Raw genomic sequence first — 23,408 nt, 5'->3', positions numbered from 1 at the left:
TTGTACCTACACTGTGGTATGGCCTCCTATTAGATGTCAAGGAGATAAGTAACTATGGCCTCCTATTAGTTGTCAAGGAGATAAGTAACTATAGAACTTTTGGAAGACATCTGAAGGCAGTCCTGTATAGGGAGATTTTAAATGTTTGATGTTTTATTATGTTTCTGTATATGCTTGAAGGCACCCAGAGTGGCTGAGGTTACCCAATCAGATGGGGTGGGGAGTAGAAATAATAAAATTATTATTATTACTATTAAGAGGAATCCTTAGATGGAGGCCATTTTGAGGGGCTATTTTGTAGGTGGCTTCAGGACTTTTGCCCTTGCCTATTTGGCTCTAAATTGCTTTCTTGAGTGCCTTCATCATTGACATTGTAAACTGTAAATTATCTATATCGAAAAATAAATCTTAGAAGTGTCAGTCAACAACTAATGAGATCATAGACAATTCCTTCACTGAGTTTTGAATTTCAGTATGTTCCTCTTTATCTTTGTTGTGTACAAACAACACCCATTCCCGAACCTCACTGAACCATTTGTTCCCAAGTGTTGCCTGCGACATGAGACAATGGCCTATAAATAACTCCAGGTAAGCCTCTACCTGCATCAATTCCCTTGTTGATCCATCTCTGCTCTGAGTCTCCTAATCTTTCCAGAATGATGAAGGCACTCCTGAGCGCAAGCCTCCTCTTGGTCCTGCTTTCTCCAGGTAAGATGGGGAACATTTAATTACCTTTAGAGGACACTGAAAAGAACTTGCAGCTTGGGAGATAAGGGGAATTAAAAGTGCAGATCAACACCCCACAGAGCAAGGAGTGCAGGGTTACCAAGAGAAAGTAGCAGAGAGTTAGGTCATGAATATTTCTTGTGATGTCATTATGATGGGCCCGATGATCCTTTTTCCCCCGGCACCGTTGGGCCCGTCCTCTCACTTAAGTATAGTGCACACAACTCACAGAACACCAATCCCACGGATTTCCACAGTCTACCTCAGATTATCTTGTAGGGGATTTGCATGAAGTAAAACTTAATAATTAGGAGTCTCGGGCAGGATTTGTTCAAATTAACAATAACAATTTTATTTAACAAGGAAGTTTATGACACGAGTAGATAAAACTTAGGATACTTCAGTTTACAATGTTATTTCACTTCAAGGTTTTCTCACTTAATACTTTGGTTCTTAACAAGGTGGTACTTTCTGTCAGTTACACACCCCTAGACAACCCTACTCCTGAGGCACTCCAAGGTTTCACTGGTTTGGGAGTCTTCTCTTACTAGAAGAATCTCTCCCCTCCTGACTGGAATGAGACCTAAGTAGACTGTCTCTTTACAGCTTCTACTTCTACTTTCTCAACCTCAGCCCCCCAGTTAATTTCTGGCCTAAATACTCTTACAGGACACCACACACTGTTCTTCACACTAAGCTCAGAGACTCCTTTCTCTAGCGTGTGATATTTTCCTCAGAGTGGATGTTTCTGCCCAGAACCAACTCTTACTCCCTATCTTCCTACCTATCCTCCCAACCTCAATCCCAACCTACTCCAAAACCTCCTCCCAACACTCCCTCCAAAACTCACTCCTCCTTTCTCTCCAAATCCTCTCCTTTTCAACTCCCCCTCCTGGAACCTTGGCCAATCAGAGGGTGTCGTACATTAACCCTTTTCTGGCATGGGGAAAAGAAACAGAAAATACTTGGGGACCCAACCTGCCCCAGCAAAAACAAACTTTTCCTTCACAGTCATCCAGATAAATGATGTCATAGAGATAAACAATGAATTTATTGCAGAGAAAAAAATAAATCGGAAAAATAGAAACTGAAAGTAAGTTAAATTGATAGATTGGTTCACCCCTAGTCCAGGATCCTGTCCTCACACTGGCCAACCAAATGATTATGGGAAGCTCACAGGACCTCAGTGCAACAACTTTTTATACTGGAGGTAGTACGTAGGCATCATGTTTAGTAGCCACTGAGAGTCTTATTTTCCATCAATTTGTCTAATTCTCTTAAAAAGCCATTCAAATTGGTGGCATTGACTACATCTTGTAGAAAATTCCTTTTTCCCCCAAATTTTTTTATTAGTTTTCCAAATTTATAACAAATAAAAAACGCACCAAAAACAAACGAACAAACAAACATTTATCCTAATTGTAATAGTTTCACTTTTGTTAACTTTGTTGGGTGACTTCCTTGAATCCCCCTGGCTAAGTTTCCATGTAAGTCATTGTAGCAGTTTTACAAAACTATTTTCACAAAAAAATTACTTAGTCAATTAACATCTTTCTTTCTTTTCATTTTAACTTAACATAGTATTCTACAACATCACAAATGTAAATCCTAGGCCTATCTGATGTTGTTGTTTAGTCGTGTCCGACTCTTCGTGACCCCAAGGACCAGAGCACGCCAGGCACTTCTGTCTTCCACCGCCTCCCGCAGTTTGGTCAAACTCATGCTGCTAGCTTCGAGAACACTATCCAACCATCTTGTTCTCTGTCGTCCCCTTCTCCTTGTGCTCTCCATCTTTCCCAACATCAGGGTCTTTTCGAGGGAGTCTTCTCTTCTCATGAGGTGGCCAAAATATTGGAGCCTCAGCTTCACGACCTGTCCTTCCAGTGAGCACTCAGGGCTGATTTCCTTATCTGATACTCACAAGTAATTCTATTTAAGTTATCTTAACATATTTAGCTAAGTAGTCTTTGAATTTCTTCCATTCGTCTTGGTACGCCTCCTCCTTCTGGTTGCGAAGTCTTCCGGTCAGGTCGGCTAGCTCCCAAAAGTCCATCACCTTCATCTGCCATTCCTCCACTGTTGGTACTTCTTGTGATTTCCAATTTTTGGCCAACAAAATTCTAGCTGCAGTTGTGGAATACAAAAACAATCTGACATATTTCTTGGGAAATTCCAAACCTGTTATTCTAAGTAGAAAGGCTTCTGGTTTCTTAATAAATGTATATTTCAACATTTTTTCCAATTCCTTATAAATCTTTTCCCAGAAGTCTTTCACCTTGGGATCTTGTAGAAAATTCCATAGTTTAATTGTGCTAAGATGTGAGTTTGTAACCAAAGAGTGGAAAGAAAATGTATCGTATTTAAGTGAGAGTCTGGATGGGAGAAAAAGTGGGTCGTGGGAAAGGGAGAGTTCACCCCCCCCACACTTCTTAGAAACAATTAAAGCAGTGTTGTGGGCAATAGCTTTGAGAGTTTTAATTAATGAGTGTTTTACTCATTTCCTTTTATTTTACTCTATTCTGTTGAAATGCTTTTAAAATTGAACCCCTTTTAATTTAGAAGTTTTAATTTACTATCACCTCCTCCTCTTAGTCTCATTAAGCAAACTGCAAAATCAAACTAATAATAATGTTAATGATCATAATAATCCATGAAGTAAACTTTTGCTTCTGTATTCAGCATTACCTCTGAACTGCAGATATATTTATAACAAGACTGGACTGACATATAATCGCTATGCTAAAATAACTTGTGACTCCAAGAAAGATTCCTGTTTTGCCAGTGTTCTGCGTACAAATATAAGTAAGTTTTTCCTGCCTTTTTGTCTTTTGCTGTTGGATTAGATCCAGGTTAAGATTGTTGAACTTTAAGGGTTCTACTAGTATATAGAAGTCTATGCTAGGGCAACTCACCCATGAAAAAAGAGAGTTGAGGAAGCTGTAGCACTTCAGCTATAGATGAATTAGAACTCCCATCAGCCTCAGTTAGCCTGGCCACCAGTCAGGGATGATGGGAGATCTAGTCCAACAACATCTGGAGGATCATAGCTTCCCAATCCTGAAGTAAGCAATGGCTTGCATATGAAAATGGAGAATCTAACATCACCTGATCACAACCAGTGGCTGAATCTGTGTGCTTATCTCCAAGCTTGGAGAACTTGATTTGCATTAATGAGAAATCCCTATTGACCCAAAACAATGAACTCCAATTTAGTTTTGGTTATCAAACTAGACAATAAACCTAGAATATAAACTGAATATTCCCTTTGCCATAAATGACATTGAAATTGAGAGTCCTTTCACAGATCTATAAAAAACTAATCAAAAGCTGAGCAATTGGGATGGGAAATGGAGGTGCTTCACACTTTCATGGCTCCCCCTCCCCCCTCAAGTAATTTTGAAATAACTCTCAGTGATGAAATGATTAGGAAGGAACCAGCATTACGGGAGTATTCTTGCAGTTCACCTATTAAAAAGGGTTTCCGTTACCCAGCTTGATTCAGTGTGGGCCTCTCCACCTGATGAACTTCTTTCATACTTCAGCCATTGGTTAAGGTTGATTTGATTCCTTTGCCAGTGTGGTGTAGTGGTTAAGAGCAGTAGACTCGTAATCTGGTGAACCGGGTTCGCGTCTCCGCTCCTCCACATGCAGCTGCTGGGTGACCTTGGGCCAGTCACACTTCTTTGAAGTCTCTCAGCCCCACTCACCTCACAGAGTGTTTGTAGTGGGGGAGGAAGGGAAAGGAGAATGTTAACCGCTTTGAGACTCCTTCGGGTAGTGATAAAGCGGGATATCAAATCCAAACTCCTCCTCCTCCTCCTCCTCCTCCTCCTCCTCCTCCTCTTCTTCTTCTCCTCCTTCTTCTCCTTTTTCTTCCTTGTTCCTGATTAACCCACCCCTTCTACCCTGAAGGACATGGGTGCCATTTCTGGTTTATCTGAGGTGCCAAAATGCATTGGGGCAATCCTGGGTGGGTTGGTGGTGTTCACTTGACCACCTGTTCCAACATCACTGCTATATTTTTGGAGGGAGAGGGGCAAGTGGGCAGTAAGTTTGGTGCAATGCAAGTGTCTTGCCAAGTGTCTTCTGTTCAACAACAGGAGTTCTGTGAAGCATGCCCCGAACCTGCAAACTGTTATGATCGACTAGCAGCTAGAGTGCAGTGTATGTCAGATGTATTGTAAGATGTATAGGAGAAGGCATGAGTCCTCGTGCTAGAAATTGGATGTGAAATGAAGTTCTACATACAATCCAAATTTAAAGCATTATACAAATTAATTGCAAACATAAAAACAGAGGTTGGTCCTATGGATTAAGGAGGCAAGAGACTACTGCTTGTGGCAGAGAGCTGAACTCATAAATGCCTGCAGAAAACTATTCTGTTCCACCAGGGCTATGCAGATCATTAAGAATAGATCTTTCCACAGGTTGGCTATTTGCAGATTAGCTGCGCTGCAGAAAGCATGCTGGGGAGACCACACATTACAAGGAATGGAAATATAACTTCTGCTAGGTTTTAATAACAAAAACTCTTTTTACATTAATTATAATATATCAATAAGCATGACCCATCCACCAAGGTAGTGAGAGAGCTAGGTGCTGCTCTTTATATACTATACTCAACAGCTTTATTACCACACCTTAACAGCACCTGATATACTGCTTCACAGCTGTAAAACTAGGTCACGTTATTTGCTCTGGCCCTTAAAGAAATTCACATCTTGTGGAACAATAATGAACCTTCAAATTTAAAGAGACCATTCATCACCACACTGGTTAATTGATATCAATCTATTTACTTTTAATGTTGTTTTTATTGTATCTCTTATGTATTATTACTGAAAAAACATTTTGATATTTTTTCCTTTTATGTTATAGCAGTGCACACGCATTTAAACAAACAAACAAACAAACAAACAGCACCTCACTTTAGATTGTCAAATTTAATAATACTTTCCATATTTCTTTCAATTTCTTTTCCATAGTAGAACTCCGAGCGCAACTTTTGAATCAATGCACGCCATCTGACAATTGTTTCTCAGGCAATTACAGCTTCACTGCAGGGGATGGTAAATTCTTTGAGATGAAGAAGCACTGCTGCAACACTGAACTGTGTAACAATGCAATTCTCAGCCGTAAGTTTCTGTATAATGTTAAAATTCACAACATGTTAGGGCTTTGCATTGGATTTGGCCAAAGGCTGGAGCCTTAGTCAATCAGCAGTACTCAGAGGACTTGGGCCTCATTCAAAAGGGGTGAGACAGCCCCAGATGGCTATATGGGTTGAGCCATGCAGCACTATTAGGGCCTCTCAAGGGGTGGAGAGGCAGGCAGGATGAAGAAGCAGGCATGAGGAGAAACTGTGAAGAAGAGGGACCTGCTGGGCAGCTATATCTCTGCCTGAGAAGGGATGGGTTCCCTTTCCAACCAGGCTTCTCCTGAATCTGTCCCAATGTCAATCCTAAACCCAGATTGGGTCTAGATAATCTTTTCATCCAATAATACTTGCAGGTTCCCCACCAAAACTGTAAAGCCCTTGGGTGAATTACAATAATATAATATACATGTACAAAAAACAGATAAAACCATTAACATGCTCATTATACTTTTGATTTTGGCAGTTCCTGATCACAGCGTGCTGGCTGAAAATGGCCTGAAGTGCCCAGCCTGCTTCTCCGAAGGAACCACAGAGTGTGAAAGTGAGAAGACCATCGACTGCCTTGGGAATGAGACCCAGTGTGTTGTTTTTAAAGGAGCTCTTCATATAGGTAACATTGCTACTCAGACAGGGGGAAAGGGCCTAGTCATTGGCTGGCTCATGCAAACTCCCTCCTGTTCTCCTATTCTCCCTCCCCCCTTTCCCTTTCCCTTGCATATTACTAAAAATGTGAGAGGGACCACATCTCTCACTGGCCCCACTCTGCAACCTTCCGTAATGTTTTGCCTACCTGGACTGTTTCCTTTAACTCTCATAATGTCTCGCTTGTCCAGAAGGAGTATTCAGAGCGAGATGTGTATGTAAAACACCCTTCTGAACAAAAGTAAAAAGTGCATTCATTGCTTCACCCCAGTTGCTCCTGGATCTCTCCACCATTGGGTTGAAGTCCAGGACAAAATGTGTCCTCTTGTGAGGCATCTAATCATAGCCTGCATTTTTATTAAGGCTTGATCAGGGCCTGTATTTTAAAATGAGCTTAAAGATTTTCAAATGTTCATGCCAGGCAGAAGACCAGCTGCCTAAGAACCTTGGCAAAATGTTTATTCTCCTGGACAAGGGGCCCCCCTGATTTATAGCAGAAAACAATTCTCAAAGTCAAAGGGAATTACAGGCTGACAGCCAAGGTTACACTGACCCTACATATTACAGAAGATAAAAAAGCAGAGAAAAACATAATTAAGAGTGGGTAAATAGTAAAATAAAACCATGTGCCTCCCATTAAACTTGAGCCATATTTTCCTAAGGTTGAAAGGTCAAGAGCAGTAAAAAAGGCAACTGGCTTGGCTGGAGAAGAGAGGTTTTCTTTCTATCTTATTTTGAGGCTGGAAACTGTTCCTTCCTTTTTTTACTTTGAAAAGGTTTATTCTTCTAAAAAGCTATCTATGTTATGTATTAAATATATTGGCTTAAATGTAATTATGCAAAGGAATTAAAGCTAAGAAATGTTAAATCCTTATGCTAGATTCTTATTTCATATAGTTGGAAGAGATCACAGGGGCCATCAGCCACCAGCCCAGCCCCCCTGCCAAGCAGGAAACATCATTAGAGCACACATATGGTTATTTGTTTAAAGACCTTCAAGAGAAGGAGATCTTTCAATGATGATGTGAACTCAAGATCCTTGACATCTGTTTAAGATAAAAATTTAAGATTAAACCATCTGTTTTGGAGGGCAATAGGGCGAGGTGAGCTGGTAATTAAGGTTCCTTGTTGAGACACATGTAAGATATATTACTACTTATTTGTCATTTATAGATAGAAGAATATATATCTTTTTGTTTCCCATAAAAGGACAAGAGGAAATGGGTGTGTCTTTTGTGATTGGTTCTAGCAAACAGCCAATAGGAATTTCAACCAGGCTGATTGGACAGAGACAGCCACAGGAGGAGCAAGGGGGCTGGATTAAGGAAATATAAGTGCTGGCCAGAATGGCAGGAGGCCAGGCCAGAGCTTGGTAACCATATACAACTGTGCCTCATATTTATTTGTCTGACAAATAAATTATTATTTTAATTTCTCTATTGCTGCGTTGAATATTTCATTCCAGCTAAGCGTTAACCACAAGCAGGGTGCTACACTTGCTCAAAAAGCATATTTATTATGTAAAAGGCATGTAATAAGTTTCCTTAAATTCTGTGACAATGAGCAGTATCTGGCTAACTCAGCCATTAGTGCAAGGACTTACAGTTGTACAACAGGATTTCCGCTCTCTCCTGCCTGTATGTGTTCTTTATCCTCCCAAATGTATTTAGGAGGACAAAGAGAGGGAGGATATACTCAGTTCCACAAGCATACATCACTTTGCTGATGTCATGATTTAGCTACATTAGTAAAGATATAGCACTTTTTATTCGTTATAACACTGTGACACCAGATGGCTTGATGGAATCCCGTCTTTCGTCATGGCATTTGCTTGTATGAAGTTTGCAATGCATTTAACTAAATCACATTTTTTGATGTGTCTAGATCCAGCCTTAGATGAATACATCCCAATCAACATAGTTTTGAGGAATAATGCTGTTTGGAGACAAGACAAATTTGCCAAATCCCTCCTTTCTGAAAAGAAGAGGGAATTTGGAATGAATGGGGGAAGGGAATCTGGGTTGATTTGCCCCATAAAGGAAGAGGCAGAGTCAAGGCCATTTGAGCTGCTTCTGCCCTACATTCCTTCTTCTTATCATTTTACTGCCCTTTATAGCCTGGGCTTTGCAAATTTCTCTTCTAAGGGCAGAGTAAGAATTCTGAGGGGAATTCCTGATTGGCTCTTGCAGTCCCCCCTTTTCACCTACTTCATGTTAGATGTGTTTAACATGAAATTAGTAAAATAAAATGAGGATTCTCTGGATGCTTAGATCACAGTGGGGCAATGAGGAAGCCTCAGTGGGCATCCAACTGTCCTGAGAGACAATGGAGTGCACCTCCAGCTTTTTGTGTGTGTGGCTGTTGACTCATGCCAGGTTCAAACACTCAATGCTCCCACACCAGGGAAGGGAGTGTTGTTTTCAAATCTTGCTGCGTGGCCTGGATCTACTCAATCTAGTTAATTAGGCTTGTTTTCAGATCCTCTAATTTCATTATATTTTATAAATATAACCCGTTTACTAATAATCTTTGTGTCTTGAGACTCCTTTGGGTATGATGGCAATTCTGAATTACATATGAGTTATTTTTTTACCTTAACTTCTGATGTTGAAAATTTTGTATATTCATGTTCCGATGAAATTATATTTTTCAGATTTCTTAAATATACACATTTTAAAACTAACTAATTAAAATTCTCATTCACTGTCACAGGCAGAATCTTCTAGCCCTGGGTAAAGGACTTATGTCAATATTTGTTTTCTTTTCCCTCAGCTTATTCTAGGCTCCAGCATTTCACGTTCCAAGGTTGTGGAACAACAGATTTTTGTGCCATCCCGGAAAACAGAAGAACACTTGGATCTGGGGAATTTGGCCTTTTTATTACCCAAAAAAGATGTTATACTGCTTCAGGAATATCACGCCAGCCTGAACATGAAGGGTAAATAGGACAGTGTAGACCTCCGCCTTGTGTATTGCAAAATCCATGACAATGAGGGGGAATTGGAGGCCTAGTGGTGAAATCCAGGGCTTAGGATTTGTGGATCTTTCTTTTTTGCTTTTGGTGGAGGTAAACGGAAGCAAGGGGCAATGAAAAAGGGGTCAAAATGTGGGGTTGTAGATTCTAACTACAAAGAACCCTGTAGTGTATCATTAACAAATAGTTAAGTTTTCATTATGATCATTACAAAACAAAATAAATGGTTATGGGAAATAAAATTTTGGTTCTTAGTTCTGTTTCAGATACAAATGCAATTATTATTTATTGGTTTAGCTGAAGCAATTACAAAATCAAAAATACATAAAACAGGATAAAAGCAGAATTATTTTTTCTCCTTATAATTGTCACTGTAAAGGCAGAACAGACCACTTTTTCAGAGGTGTATGGGCACTTGTCCCTTAATAAAAAGTTTATCATATACCCAATCCATCTCTCATTTGGGAGGTTTAAATATTTGAACAAAACTTCTCTTAAGTCCTCATAGATGGGACAAACCAGCAAGTAGTTGGGTAAATATTTCAGAACCTCATCTCCATGTAGGCAAACATTTTCTACAAAGGGAATCCGGTGATAGCATCCTTCAACTTCAGACACTGGAGTCACAGCTGTAAATGCTTTCCCCCATTTGGTGTTTGTGATGCTGGTTACATAGTGATGAGGTTGAATGTGTAGTTTGGCATATCAAGATGCAGGATGGTCCCACCCATGAAGCAAGGTGTGGTGACCATCTTAGGTGGCTGGATTGATAGGGGTGGTCAGGAACATGGCCCCCCAGAGCACAGCAGGACAGTCAGCCTCAGAAATTGAGCTGAGCTAGCAAAGGGCTAACTCTGCAAATGCAAGCTGTCTGTTTGAGTTTAGAGAGGACAGCCCACCCCCTTTTTCCCCAGGGAATAATCTTTTTGTTCTCATGAGGAAGAGAGGAAGTGTTGGAAGCCAGGCAACCATCAGATAAGCCAGAGTCTGAGGCGGTGTCTTCTGGGGAAGAAAGGTAAAAAAGGTAAAGGACCCCTGGACGATTAAGCAACTATGGGGTTGTGGCGCTCATCTCGCTTTCAGGCCATGGGAGTCAGCGCTTCTCCAAAGATAGCTTTCTGGGTCATGTGGGCAGCATGACTAAACCGTTTCTGGTGCAACGGGACACTGTAATGGAAACCAGAGCACACGGAAATGCCATTTACCTTCCCACCACAGCAGTACCTATCTATCTACTTGCACTGGTGTGCTTTTGAACTGCTAGGTTGGCAGGAGCTAGGACAGAGCAACGGGAGCTCACCCTGTGATCGGCAAGCCCAAGAGGCTCAGTGGTTTAGACCACAGCGCCACCCGCATCCCTCTGGGGAAGAGACAGGCCAGCCATTCAGTCCCTGAATGAGGAGAGTGGAGAAGCTTTAAGAGCAATGGAAGGGAAGGAGAAGAAAGGCGGGATTTTGGCGTTCATGGATACGATGTTCCAAGACCCCCAGAGGCAGACTGCTGCTTCCAGGCAATTGCTTAATTTGAGGCAGGGGAGTAGAACAGTGATGCAATTTTGGGCGGAGTTCAATATGTGGTGACAACAGCTGGAGTGGGGGGAGAAGCCCCTTGTGGCGTTGTATCAAGCCGGGCTTAATGGGGACTTACTGGATGAGCTGGCCAGGATGCGCACTCTCGCAGAGCGAGAGAGAAGGAGAATAAAGAGGCTGTGCTTTGTCTGTGGCACACCATACTCTGGATGTGTTTTTCTTGTAAACAAACTTACATAAAACTGACAGAGAGTCCTTGCCACTTATCAGGCTGCATGCCTGCCAGAGATCATTATAGGGGCAGCAGATCTGGCCTGCAAGGAATTCCTTGCCCATTGCTGCTGCCACAGTGGCAGCAACAGCTGCACTCCTTAGAGACCAGATTTACACCTCCCCTCCCAAATCAGGTCACCTCTTCAGTGGGCTCTTGGAAAATTAGGAGGTGCTGCTAGTCTCCTCCATTCCTTGTTTTCTGTGGAGATATATATATATATATATATATATATATATATATATATATAATCTTTATTGAGGTCCAAAAACCCATAGAACAACTTCAGAACAAAATACAGTTAAGACAGCCAACCACAAAAGATAGAGAGAAACTGAGGCGGTCATTTTGTTTTGCCTCCGGCTTGATGATCTTTGTTTCTTTTGACCAACTAAAACACAACAGGGCTAGACTGTGCTCTGCATACCCCTTGAGATTCATCTGCAGTAACAGAGGGGTCGAGTTTCCAGTGGATGCAAGCAATTTCATCCTCAATATTTTTTGCAAACATGGTAATGTTAGGGTCTATAAAAGAGAGAACAGCATAAAAGTAGGAAAGAGAGGAGAAAAGAAAGGGGGAAATAAGAGAAAAAGGAAAGGAAAGGAAAGGAAAAGAGGAAGGAAGGAGAGGGGAAAGAGAAATATATGGAGGAGAGGAATGTGTGCTTGTTTAAAATGCAGATGAAAGCTGTTCAGAAGGCAGATCACTGAAGATAGGTCACAAGAGGAGATGTTATCTACAATCTTTTCATTCCTGTAGCTTATGAAAAGGGCCCATCATTCTAAGAGCTTGTTCTCTTGTTGGATTCTGATTTCTGTTCAACAAAAGGCCAACCTCCCAGAACATTAGAATGTCACCCCTCTTGCTATCCATTCTTCCCTTCAGGTCCAGGAGACACCTGTGGGTACAAAGGACATCTGGGTGACCAAGAAAGCAGGAGCTGTTGCCCAATGTCTCCAGCAGGATGCACAAAGAGATCTGAGGTTCTGGTTTGAATCAACACTGTATCCAAATAAGCACAGAAAGTACAGAATACATATTTATTTTAAAAAATAACAACAGTGTAGTAAGAACCCTGTTACCATATAGGAATAAAAGATCATAGAAGAAGGTCACTTAAGAATTCGGGAACATTTGGGAAAATACCTACACAGAAAACAACAAATCTGACTTAATCTAAGCGTATTTTAACACCAATTTCTGACCCTCAAAGAGATGTGGCAACCATCAGTGAGTACACATCCCTTTCCGGGACACATATTCCACTGTGATGTGCAACAACTGGTATTAATAGGCTTAATGGCTCTCATACTGAAGGGAAGGTAGCCATCATGACTGCATAAAAAAGAACTTACTGATAAGCTACAAAACCTCTAGTGCAAACTTGCATGGCCCCATGGATACAAGCAGGTTCCAGGTTCCCCTGATTTCTGGGAAGAGCTTGTGTGGGACATGCTAATTTTTGATTACTTTGTGCCTCATTAGGAGTAGGTTGTTTCGAGTTCACTTTTATCATAAAGCCCGAGAAACAAACATATTCATTTAAAGTACCTGTTCACTGACAATGTGGGTGTGGTTGGACTGGAAGAGGCATCTGGCTGACTCCCACAGAGTTCCTTAGAAAGATTGCATCCAATATGAAAGAAGAGCTTTGTGTTGCAATATAGAAATATAGGATTTCTGGGAAAGCATGCACTCTCTATTTCCATAATTTCCTGCTCCTCACTGGAACAGTCCTTCCTAGTTGGTACATTTCCTTGGCTCATAAATCTGTCCAAGTCAGCTCTTTCTTCTTCCATAGGTCACCTGCTGGTTCATTACTCCTTGGCTTTTGATCACTCTGCCATTATGAGGGCTTTTCTGAGTATATATTTTTTCTTTGCACATTTGGTTTAGACTACTGCCTAGGCTAAACAATGCAGAGGTGTGGGAACAGTGCAAGGGTTGGGCAAGCCCCTTCTTTCTGGTCTGAAAGAAGCAGTAAAAGGAGGCATTTGTACAGCTTCTGGAAGAAGGTGTGAGGATTCTGACAGGGTCCTAAGTACTACCCCCTTCTTCCCAAAGCCAGAGCTGGACCATAAAGAAGGCTGATCGCTGAAGAATTGATGCTTTTGAATTATGGTGCTGGAGGAAATTCTTGAGAGTCCCATGGACTGCAAGAAGATAAAACCTATCCATTCTTAAGGAAATCAGCCCTGAGTGCTCACTGGAAGGACATATCCTGAAGCTGAGACTCTAATACTTTGGCCACCTCATCTTTCCCAACATCAGGGTCTTTCCGAGGGAGTCTTCTCATGAGAAGAGAAGACTCCCTCGAAAAGACACTGATGTTGGGAAAGATGGAGAGTACAAGAAGAAGGGGATGACAAAGGATGAGCTGGTTGGATAGTGTTCTCGAAGCTAGCAGCATGAGTTTGACCAAACTGCGGGAGGCAGTGGAAGACAAGAGTGCCTGGCGTGCTCTGGTCCATGGGGTCACGAAGGGTTGGACACGACTAAACAATTAAACAACAATAACAAGTAGTCCTAACATAAATCATGACGCAAAGAGAAGGAAACCCCAAGATAGACAACTTAGTGCAGAGTGTCCTCTGTGCCTTCTGTGCTGTGTGTGGCTAAAATGTACCTTGGGTGGTGGGAAATGAGGGTATTGCTCTGTCCCTCAGCAGTTAAACATAAGGTGAACATGCTGGATCAGGGCAATCACCCCTCAAGTCCAGCATCTCAACAGATCCCTGTGGGAAGCCTGCAAGCTGGACTTGACTGCGACTGTGACAATATTCTGTCCATCAGCAATTCCCAGGTACCAAGTATTCAGAGGCAAACTTCCTTTGACGGTAGAGGTAGAACATAGCCTTTGTGGGTAACTTTGCCCTGCCTGAATTTCTCTAATCCTCTTTTTAAGTCATCTAAATTGGTGGCCATCTATGCCTCCTTAGGGTTTCTATATCTTGAAGAGCAAAAAAGAGCACAGCCAGGGTTCTTCTTATCTTTTGAAAATGGTAGATGGGATTTCAAGCGGGTATAAATAACTAGTTGGGGTAAATTCAAAACAATGTGGCTTAGGACAGTCATCACCAAACGGAAAAACTTAGTCAAAGTATCTCTCCCTGTCCTGACAATCTGACACATTTAGACCAAGGAGGGGCAAAGTTCTGTAAAATGATTTAATTAGCTCTCAGTAATGATCCTGGAGTCGTTGTATTCTATTCAGTGCCTACCAGTGTGTCCCTGGGACCTTTCAACAGACCTGAGGTATGTCTAGCTTTGCCAGCTGAGCAAAGTGCAGTATCTGAGCAGTACCTTGAGGCTTTCAGTACCTGAGCAGTAGCTTGAGGCTTTCATTGCACTTTGATTAGTGGCCTGGAAGATTGTACATTGTTCTTTCCAGTTCGGTAAGACCCTACATCAAGTATGACCAAAGATAGAGGCACTGGCTCAGAATATACCTTTATCCATCAAGGAGCCATCAACTTCCCATAGACCTTTGATGTGATAGTATTAGCAGTTTGTGCACATGTCTGTAGCAAATGAGGGCTATAGCCAGGCACTGAAGAATATGGTTTGCTGTCTCAGCCATTGTGGGAAGAGATTTCAAAACATTATTGCAAGCCATTCAAACAGTGCTTGCAGCAGAACAACTAAAGCACTAAATTAATTGTTCTGCTTTAATGATGGACACAGTCAGATGTCCTCAATTGACATTGCAGCCTTCTTGGGAAAAGTTGCATATTTGGAGCTGTCCTTGATCCTGCAGTATCCCTACCAGGGGAGTTGACACCTTCCCTGCTGCCCTGCACCAGTATATGGCTCCTTTAAAATTTCTGCTTTAAAATTGCTATGTATATACAGCCTAATAAAACTGAATGGCAGGCATGCTTTTGAAATAAGAATTTAAAAATGCAGATTACAAAAAAGCATTGAGGAGCTGTAGTAGCCTGGGTGCATAAAACAACAAAGTCTCAGAGGAGCACTGTATCAGATTCAGCTAGAGGCACTTTATTTAATTATTACAGAAAAACTCTGAACCACATAGGTGGGAAAGACCAAATGTGTATAGTGTGCAAATCAACTGTTAGGTTCCAGTGCTTTGGGGGCAAGCCTGGAGGGTCAGTTTTCCTGGTTAAAGCATCCATTGCTTCCATGAGACCTTGAGTCCATTCCATACTTTCTAGCCTTGCTGGAATGGATCTAATATCCAGGCTTTTTCTGAAGGAGCATCTCTACCCCCATCATTCAGGCCACACACTGAGATCTAGTTCTGAGGGCCTTCTGGCGATTCTGTCACTGTGAGAAGGCAACCAATCAGAGGGCATCTTGGTAGTGATGCCCACACTGTGGATCAACCTCCCATCAGGTGTCAAGGAGATAAGCAACTATGAAACCTTTAATGATTATCTGAAGACAGCCCTGTATAAGGAGGTTTTTAATGTTTGATGTTTTATTATATTTCTGTATAGGCTTGAAGCCACCCAGAGTGGCTGGGGTGACCCAGTCAGGTGGGTGGGGAAGAAATAATAAAATCATCATCATTATTAAGAGGAATCCTTAGATGGAGGCTATTTTGAGGGGCTTTTCTGTAGGTGACCTCTGGGCTTTTACCCTCACCTATTTTGCTCTAAATTGCTTTCTTGAGTGTCTTCACCATTTACATTTAAATTGTATATTATTTATATCAAAAAAGAAATCTGAGAACTGTCTATCAACAACTAATGAGATCATAGACGCTGAGCTTTGAATTTCAGTATGTTCCTCTTTATCTTTGTGGTGAACAAACAACACCCATTCCCGGACCTCACTGAACCATTTCTTCCCAAGTGTTGCCTGCAGCATGAGTCCATGGCCTATATATTCCTCCAGGTAAGCCTCTACCTGCATCCATCTCTGTTCTGAGTCTTTCTAGAAGGATGAAGGCACTCCTGAGCGCATGCCTCCTCTTGGCCCCACTTTCTGCAGGTAAGATGGGGAACATTTAATTATCTTGGAACAGATCACATTAACCCACTTAACCCACTTAACCAGTAACCCACTGGTGAGGATTCAGAGGATTCTGGATTCCCTATTACTACTCATTGGTTGTGGAAATCTGAGAAGCTGAATTTAAAAGAGCCCGTGTGCTGTTGTGATTAGAGTGTTAGACAAGGATCCAGGAAGCCAGCGTTTGAATCCCCACTCAGCCATGAAGCTCACTGGGGGATCCTAGACCAGTCACTATACCTTGGCTTAACCTACTTTACAGGAATCTTCTGAGGATAAAATGGGGAGGGGAGAATTATGCACAGAGCCTTGAGCTTCTGGGAGGAAGTGACTGCAGATAAATAAATAAATTGGAAAAAATAGAAATTAAGAGCAAGTGACATTGATTGATTGGTTCATCCCTAGTCCAGGATCCTGTCCTCACACTGGCCAACCCAATGACTATGGGAAGCTCACAATCAGGACCTCAGCACAGCAGCACTCTGCCTTACCGTGGGTTCCAGCAACTGATAGAGGAAATATGTTACTTTTGCTATTGGTGGTAGTACATAGCCATCATGATTTGTAGCCACTGAGAGTCTTAGTTTAATTGTAGCCAGATCTAAGCTTGTAACCAAACAGTGGGAATAAAATGTATTTAAGTGAGAGTCTGGATGGGAGGAAAAGTGGGTCATGGAAAGGGAGGGTTCACCTCCCCACCTCTTGGAAATAATTCAGCCAGTGTTCTGAATGATGACTTCGAGAGTTTTAATTAATGAGTGTTTATTCATTTCATTTCATTTCATTTCATTTCATTTCATTTCATTTCATTTCATTTCATTTCATTTCATTCTATTAAAATGCTTTTAAAATTGAACCCCTTTTAAGTTAAAAGTTTTAATTTACTATCACCGCCTCCTCTTAATCTCATTAAGCAAACCGCAAAACCAACTAATAATAATGTTAATTATCATAATAATCCATGAAGTAAACTTTTGCTTCTGTCTTCAGTATTACCTCTGGACTGCAGATATGCTTATAACGGTACTGGAATGACATACAATGGCTATCTTAAAACAACTTGTGACTGGAAGAAACAATCCTGTGTTGCCGGTGTTCTGCGTACAAATATAAGTAAGATTTTCCTGCCTTTTTGTCTTTTGCTGTTGGATTAAATCCAGGTTAAGATTGTTGAACTTTAAGGGTTCTACTAGCATATAGAAGTCTATGCTAGGGCAACTCACCCATGAAAAAAGAGAGTTGAGGAAGCTGTAGCACTTCAGCTATAGATGAATTAGAACTCCCATCAGCTTCAGCTAGCCTGGCCACCAGTCAGGGATGATGGGAGATGTAGTCCAACAACACCTGGAGGATCACAGCTTCCCAATCCTGAAGTAAGCAATGGTTTGTAAATGAAAATGGGGAACCTAACATCACCTGATCACAATCAGTGGCTGGATCTGGGTGCTGATCTCCAAGATTGGACAATTTGATTTGCATTAATGAGAAATCCCTGCTTAACCTTCTAAAAGTTTTGACTGTTTACAATGGTTTTTAAGATACATTATAAATTTCCCCCATTCCTTATTAAAATTCCAGTCTTCCTGTTTTCTGATTCTTCCAGTCATTTTTGTCAATTCAGCATAATCCCTCAACTTAATCTGCCATTCTCCTCTAGTAGGGAGTTCATCTTCTTTCCATCTCTGGGCCAATAACATTCGTGCAGCCGTGGTCGCATACATAATTAGTCATTTCTGTTCCCTTGGGATTTCGGCACCTAGGATTCCTAAAAGAAAAGCTTGGGGGGGGGAGTTTAAATAAACAAGTTATTTTAAACATTTTGTAACTCATAATAAATCATTTCCCGAATCTCCAATACTATCTTACATGTCCACCACATTTCTAACATACAATTGACCCAGTTTTGTACATTTTTGCTAATTTACTGCTATTTACATCATTTTCAAATAATTTTCTTTCAGCATGTAACATGCTGTAAATTTTAAATCCCAATCCTATAACTTCTCCCACGCTGTAAGTTGTATGTTATCCCCAAAATCTCTGGCCCATACTAGCCATTAAGTATACATTGATATCAGTTTCTTTACTTTTAATACAGTTTTTATTGTCTGCTTTATGCATTAAAGCTGGAAAACATTTTGACATTTTTCTTTCTATGATATAGTGGTGTATACATATTTTAATTAATAAAAAAAGGAACAGCCCATCACTTTAGACTGACAAATTTAATAACACTTTGTATATTGTTAGTTTGAAAAGGTCCTCATTCAGACAATACAAAAAAAATTGGAACCATTGCAACGAATGTGCCTGAGTAGCAATAGACCTGCATATTTCCCGCCCCCACCCCCAAACTGGGTATTTCTTTCAAATTCTTTTTCATAGTGAAACCCCAAGTGCAACTTTCGAATAAATGCTCGCCATCCAGCTCTTGTCTCTCGGGCCATTACAGCTTCACTGCAGCGGATGATAAATTCTTTGAGATGAAGAAGTACTGCTGCAAGACGGAACTGTGTAACGATGCAACTCTCAGCTGTAAGTTTCTGCATCATTTTAGAATCCTTAACATGTTAAGGCTGTGCACTGGATTTGGCCAAGGCCTGGCCTGGATCCTTAGTCAATCAGCAGTATTCAGAGGACCTGTGCCTCATTCATAGAATCATAGAATCATAGAATCATAGAGTTGGAAGAGACCACAAAGGCCATCGAGTCCAACCCCCTGCCAAGCAGGAAACACCATCAGAGCACTCCTGACATATGGTTGTCAAGCCTCTGCTTAAAGACCTCCAAAGAAGGAGACTCCACCACACTCCTTGGCAGCAAATTCCACTGTCGAACAGCTCTTACTGTCAGGAAGTTCTTCCTAATGTTTAGGTGGAATCTTCTTTCTTGTAGTTTGGAACCATTGCTCCGTGTCCGCTTCTCTGGAGCAGCAGAAAACAACCTTTCTCCCTCCTCTATGTGACATCCTTATATATTTGAACATGGCTATCATATTACCCCTTAACCTCCTCTTCTCCAGGCTAAACATGCCCAGCTCCCTTAGCCGTTCCTCATAAGGGATCGTTTCCAGGCCTTTGACCATTTTGGTTGCCCTCCTCTGGACACGTTCAAATGGGGTGAGCAGCTCAAGACTATTAGGGACTCTCAAGGTGGAGAGTCAGGCAGGATGGGGAGGCAGGCATGAGCAGAAACTGTGAAAAAGAGGGACCTACTGGGCAATTACAGCTCTGCCTGAGAAGGGATGGGTTGCCTAACACTAACTTTATACCCGGTAGTCTTAGGGCGGTAAACTGAAACTCACAGGTTATTGCTGAAGAGCAGAAGAGAGACATAATCTCTGTACAAAAATAGGGATCTAAGATCCTATAATTTCAAAGAGGGTACACCATAACCAATGGCATGAAAACCTTCACAGAGATCAAGAAGGAAAAGAAAGTTCACACTCCTCCCACCCGAATTTTGGGAAAGATAATTCATCTCAGAGACCAATGGTGACTTTGTCCAATGCTCAGTCCTGAACCCAGATTGTGTCCAGATTATATTTCATCCATGAGTATGTGCAGCTACCCCACCAAAACTATAAGGGCCTAGGGTGGGTTACAATAATATAACACAGAGATACAAAAACAGACAAAACCATGAACAGTCACACTATACATTTGATTTTGGCAGTTCCTGACCGCAACATGCTGACGGAAAATGGTTTGCAGTGCCCAGCCTGCTTCTCCAAAGGAAAGGAAGAGTGTAAAAGTGAGAAGACCATCAACTGCCTTGAGAATGAGACCCAGTGTGTTGTTTTTAAAGGATCTCTTTCTAGAGGTAACATTGCTACTCAGATTGGGAAAGGGCCTAGTCATCAGATGGTTCATGCAGACTCCCTCCTGTTCTCCTATTCTCCCTCCCACCCTTTCCCTTTCCCTTGCATGTTGCTGGAAAAATGAGAGGGACCACATCTTTCACTGGCCCCACTGTGCACCATTCCTTAGTGTTTTGCCTGCCTACACTGTATCCTTTAACTCTCATAATGCCACTAGCTTGTCCAGAAGAAGGATTGAGAGTGAGATGTGTATATAAAATACCCTTCTGAACAAAAGTAAAAAGTGCATTCATGGCTTCACCCCAGTTGCATCTGGATCTCTCCACCACTGGAATGTAGTCCAGGACAAAATTTGTTCCTCTTCCTGAAAAAACATATTATGTAAAAGGATTGTAATTTTGTTGTTTAGTCGTTTAGTCATGTCCAACTCTTTGTGACCCCATGGACCAGAGCACGCCAGACACTCCTGTCTTCCACTGCCTCCCACAGTTTGGTCAGACTCATGTTAGTAGCTTCAAGAACACTGTCCAACCATCTAGTCCTCTGGCACCCCCTTCTCCTTGTGCCCTCCATCTTTCCCAACATCAGGGTCTTTTCCAGGGAGTCTTCTCTTCTCATGAGGTGGCCAAAGTACTGGAGCCTCAGCTTCAGGATCTGTCCTTCCAGTGAGCACTCAGGGCTAAATCAATTTCCTAAAATTTTGTGACAATGAGCGGTATCTGGCTAACTCAGACCATTACTGCAAGGATTTATAGTGCATTAGAATTCATGTATATTCATGTTCCAGTGAAATTATGATATTTTTCAGATTCCTTAAATATGCACATTTTAATACTAACTTAGTAAAATTCCCTTTTTAGCATCACAGGCATCCTCTCCTATTCCCTGGGTAAAGGACTAATGTCAACATTTGTTTTCTTTTTTCCCTAGCTCTCTTTGAGGAGCACAGTTTCACTTTCCAAGGTTGTGGAACAACAGATTTTTGTGCACTCCGGAAAAATGGAAGAGGTGTAACTGGAATGGGGAGCTTTCTCCTTTTAGTTATCCAAGAAAGCTGTTATAATGCTTCACGAATCTCGCACTAGGTTGAATATGAAGGGTAAATGGGACAGTGTAGACCCCTCCTTGTGTATTCCAAAATTCATGGCAATGAGAGGGAATTAGAGGCCTAGTGGTGAAATCCAGGACTCAGGATCTCTGGTTCTTACTTTTTTGCTTTTGGTGGCAGTAAAGTGAAGCAAGGGGCAGAGAAAAAGGATTCAGAATTGTCAGTTTGCATTTCTTGGTGCAGAAAATATTGATCTGGTGTATAATAATAATAATATAATATTTTTATACTCCGCCCATCTGGCTGGGCTTCCCCAGCCACTCTGGGCAGCTCCCAACTGAATATTAAAACACAGTACAGCATTAAACATTAAAAACTTCCCTAAACAGGGAGGCCTTCAGATGTCTTTGAAAAGTAAGATAGTTGCTTATTGCCTTGACATATGATGGGAGGGCGTTCCACAGGGCAGGCACCACTACCGAGAAGGCCCTCTGCCTGCAGACATCTTCCCTATTCTGATTAATTCAAGGGGGCTCTGGAAACTTCTCTGTATGAAAGAAACAAGCAGAAGGGTCATGATGTTTAGGTTACTCCTTCAGAGAAGCTTAGTACTGCTGGCTTGAACTGGTTCTGTTATCTCTTTTTTAAGGTCATATTAAGAGGCCAGAAGGAGCCCGGGTTTCATTTCTCTTTCTATATCTCTTCCTTCTGGTGTGGAGTTCCGTATATAGTGTTAAGGTTTAGACTTATTGTAAGTTATTGTAAGTTTATGTGAAGTCTGCTGCAACTGGATTTCTTGTGGACAGTGCCAATCCTGAATGCATTGTATATGTGACCATTGTGTTCATTTGCCTTCAGTAGCAGTAAAACTCTGCTGGATGAAATATTAATTGCCTCCAGTCTATTTTGGGGGGAATCCTAAAACGTGTTTAAGTTTTTACTCTGCTAACTATACACTGGGATCTTCTCTGGATTGATATTGAGTAGAATTTCCATGACAGTTGTGTGGGAATTGTGTATTATAACTACAAAGAACCCTGCAATGTTTCAGTAAAAAATACTTGTTTTCATTATGTTCATTACAATACGAAATAAATGGTTATGGGAAATAAAATGCCGGATCTCAGATATGTTTCTTTCAGATACAAATGCAAGTATTATTTATTGGTTTAGCCAAAGAGATTACAAAAGATAAAATACATAAAAGAGGTTAAAAACAAAACAAAATACATTGCACAGAGTTCATACACAGAGTCTCATATGACAGAGTTCATACACTGGAGTTGTAGAGATGTAAAAGCTTTTCCCCATTTGGTATTTGTAATGCTGGTTACATTCTGAGGGTGAGGGGGGTGAATGAGTAGTCTGGCATTCTAAAGTGCAGGACTGTCCCAACCATGAGGCTAGGTGTGACAACCATCTTAGGCGGCTGGATCCATAAGAGCAGGAGATCTGGCCTCCAGAGAATTCCTTGTCCACTGCTGCTGCCTCAGTGGCAGAAACAGTTGCACCGCACTCCTGAGAGACCAGATTGGCCCCTTCCCCCAAAATCAGGGCACCTCTTCAGTGGCCTCTTGGGCAATAGACAACAGGGCTAGACTGTGCTCTGCATGCCCTTTGAGATTCATCTGCAGTAACAGAGGGGTCAAGTTTCCAGTGGATGCAAGCAATTTCATCCTCAATATTTTTTGCAAACAAGTTACAGCATTGACAAGTCGCAAGCATACTCCCTGGCTCCCAATGACATGCCCTCCCCATTTTCACCTTGGAGAATTCCTCACCCAGCCACTCACCCTGGGAGATGGCCACTTCTCCACCTCTCAACCTGGTTACTGGCACCACGTTGAGATTTTCCTCTGGGCCCAAGCACACATGCATATTGTATAAAGGTGCAAAACCCTTCTTTCACACTCTGTGAAACATAAATGCACAGAGTTTTTTTAAAAAAACTGGGCAACGGCACGTCACCTGCTTGTGACTCCCGAGCCTTCCCTGATCTCCTTCCCCTTCCCCCTTTGTTTTGACAGATCAGGGGAGGCTCGGGAGTAACGGGCGAATGGCCGTTGCCCAGAAGGGGCCAGCCTGGGAGTGCACTTGGCTCTGGTTGGTTTCAGGAGCTGCTTGCTGTTTGCTGACGTGGTGTCACGGCAGAGAGCAACTCCTGAAGCCAGCCAGAGCCCACTGTGCTAATAGGCTGGCTCTGGGCTGCTGAGGCTGCCGCTGCCACATTTCCCAAGGACAGATTTGCAAATCTGGGGACAT

At 41.8% G+C, this 23,408-nt stretch overlaps 1 protein-coding gene across 3 annotated transcripts; it reads left to right on the top strand.

The window, feature by feature from the left end:
* The first annotated feature begins 284 nt into the window (after positions 1-284).
* LOC307221685 (phospholipase A2 inhibitor and Ly6/PLAUR domain-containing protein-like) lies at positions 285-22,030 on the top strand. 3 transcript variants are annotated; one of them, XM_079986446.1, is made up of 5 exons: positions 285-708; positions 3,406-3,528; positions 5,769-5,861; positions 6,348-6,494; positions 9,299-9,630. In XM_079986446.1, exons 1-5 carry the CDS (start codon positions 657-659, stop codon positions 9,466-9,468), a joined length of 585 nt encoding a protein of 194 aa, XP_079842572.1. In that variant the 5' UTR covers positions 285-656; the 3' UTR covers positions 9,469-9,630. The 3 variants fall into 3 exon arrangements, with proteins under 3 accessions (XP_079842572.1, XP_079842570.1, XP_079842571.1); XM_079986444.1 differs by lacking the exons at positions 3,406-3,528; positions 5,769-5,861; positions 6,348-6,494; positions 9,299-9,630 and adding exons at positions 17,269-17,391; positions 18,664-18,813; positions 19,954-20,100; positions 21,029-22,030 and having other exon boundaries at positions 317-708; XM_079986445.1 differs by lacking the exons at positions 285-708; positions 3,406-3,528; positions 5,769-5,861; positions 6,348-6,494; positions 9,299-9,630 and adding exons at positions 16,187-16,257; positions 17,269-17,391; positions 18,664-18,813; positions 19,954-20,100; positions 21,029-22,030.
* Positions 22,031-23,408: the final 1,378 nt, after the last annotated feature.

This window comes from Podarcis cretensis (assembly GCF_951804945.1).
Source record: "Podarcis cretensis genome assembly, chromosome: 8".
Lineage (NCBI taxonomy): Eukaryota > Metazoa > Chordata > Lepidosauria > Squamata > Lacertidae > Podarcis > Podarcis cretensis.
The sequence above is the reverse complement of the archived record's forward strand: the minus strand, read 5'-3'. Positions and strand labels throughout refer to the sequence as shown.

Excerpts from the sequence above, each read along its gene's own strand:
- LOC307221685 (XM_079986444.1), top strand. The coding sequence starts at position 657 with ATGATGAAGGCACTCCTGAGCGCAAGCCTCCTCTTGGTCCTGCTTTCT. Across the intron at positions 709-17,268 it reads CTTGGTCCTGCTTTCTCCAG|TATTACCTCTGGACTGCAGA; the intron begins GTAAGATGGGGA and ends TTCTGTCTTCAG. Across the intron at positions 17,392-18,663 it reads TGTTCTGCGTACAAATATAA|TGAAACCCCAAGTGCAACTT; the intron begins GTAAGATTTTCC and ends TCTTTTTCATAG.